The following is a 1,689-nucleotide window of genomic DNA, read 5'->3' as shown; positions in this document are numbered from 1 at the left end:
AAATGCGAACTTTCGAAACAACTAAACTAAAATATGTTTTCTATTTTTTAGATTTCTTTTTTTTTTTTAATTTTATTTTATTACGTAAAGATGGTAAAAATAATATATAAGATAATTCTAAATCTGCTGCAACATGGTTATAAATATCTAGTTTATTGCCATTCAATTTACCGTACACGTTAATCTTCAGAAAGCCAAAGTACTAATATTATTTTATAATTATATACTCACATAAAGGACACAAATTATATATATATTGTTCTAACCAGAGTTAAGAAAAGTTCTTTTTCTTATAAAAATATATTTTTTTTTTTTAATTTATATTTCATAACATCCCATATATTTACTTATTGTATTTATTATTATGCAAATGTTGTAAATTACATTAAATACAAATATTTCATATGTTCTGAATAAGAGTATGAATTATTTTTACTGTTAACATATAAATTTCGTTATATTTTCTATTGATATCTATTATTAAGGATAATTTTTTTAAAAATTTAAATATTGACACTGCGATGGGGGATTGGAGGGAAAGCACATATTTTTACAGCCGTCCAAACTAGGTCAGGGCCGATGTCAAATTGATCGCGGGAAAGGTATCACTGCCTCGTCGATTTTGTCCGGTCATCTGAGATGAAAAACAATAACAAGGGATACCACTACGCCAAAAAAATTTACAGAAACAAGCTTAGAATAAATATTCATGATAAATTTCGACGAGTAAACGACAAATGAGGTTTTGGTGAGACGTGGTGGAGGGGATAGGAGCGGTGGTGGGGGTATATAGAGCCGCAGTCGGTGGGGAGCCGCCGCCCAGCCATGTCCCAGATGATGCTCTGCACGCTCGGCGACTCGGTCGCCCTCTATAACAACATCAACAACAACGACACCAACAACAACAGCACGGAGTCGCCACAGTTGCCGACAATATATCGGTAAGTGGAGGGCCAGCAACTTTTCTTACCAAATACCGTACTTTCTGAACACTGCTGTAGAATATAGAAGTGGAAAACGAGACGAAAATAACGATTCGTTACAGTAACCTATATTTGATCCCACAGATAAAAAGAAAATTGAAAATGAGTGGTTTCCAGAGTGACATGGAAACAAACAAACCTTTTTTTTTTTTTTTTAAAAAGTAATGTACAATTTTACCACAACATATATCAGTTTTTCTTCATATACTTTAACTATTAAAGTTACTTCAACACGTAAGCATCGCATAAAATAATATGAACGCATAAATACTTCATTAAACACGTATTCTACGCATTTTTTTTTTTTTTTAATTTGAGGTAAAATTTATGCCGCATTAGAAAAATACTACAAAAAAAACTTACAAACTTCTGTATATTATTTTATACTCTTTGCACACAAATAAAATAAAATATAACGTAGAGAAATAAGAAATAAAAATACCCTCCTGATAAAATTTCTAAATAGGAAATAATTTTTCTTTGAAGGTAGCATACCTTGTTGACACATGGGACGAAAAATCAATCGCGTACTTTATAACTTGATCGCATAACCTTCCAATACTGACCGCCTTCAAAGGGACACTTCCAAAGGATCCTTTTGATCAATTCCTCTACAGCAGAAATTATTTTATTTTACTATCCTCAATAAAAAAAAATATAATATTAGCTCGTTGTTGAAGAAAAATATTTTTTTCTAAATGTGTAT

The 1,689-nt window shown here is 30.9% G+C and overlaps 1 protein-coding gene across 1 annotated transcript in view; it reads left to right on the top strand.

Moving 5' to 3' along the window:
- Positions 1-805: 805 nt before the first annotated feature.
- Hk (Hyperkinetic) overlaps positions 806-1,689 on the top strand; it is a 64,606-nt gene continuing 63,722 nt past the window's right edge. Inside the window, exon 1 of the mRNA XM_067048204.1 lies at positions 806-941. Within this exon, the coding sequence (XP_066904305.1) occupies positions 826-941 (116 nt within the window). The 5' untranslated portion in view covers positions 806-825. The remainder of the gene's footprint in view (positions 942-1,689) is intronic.

The sequence above is a fragment of the Halyomorpha halys genome, unplaced genomic scaffold, assembly GCF_000696795.3.
Source record: "Halyomorpha halys isolate HHAL.00 unplaced genomic scaffold, Hhal_1.1 Scaffold30.1, whole genome shotgun sequence".
NCBI classification, from domain to species: domain Eukaryota; kingdom Metazoa; phylum Arthropoda; class Insecta; order Hemiptera; family Pentatomidae; genus Halyomorpha; species Halyomorpha halys.
Note: the sequence above shows the minus strand (reverse complement) of the source record. Positions and strands in the feature narration are given on the sequence as shown.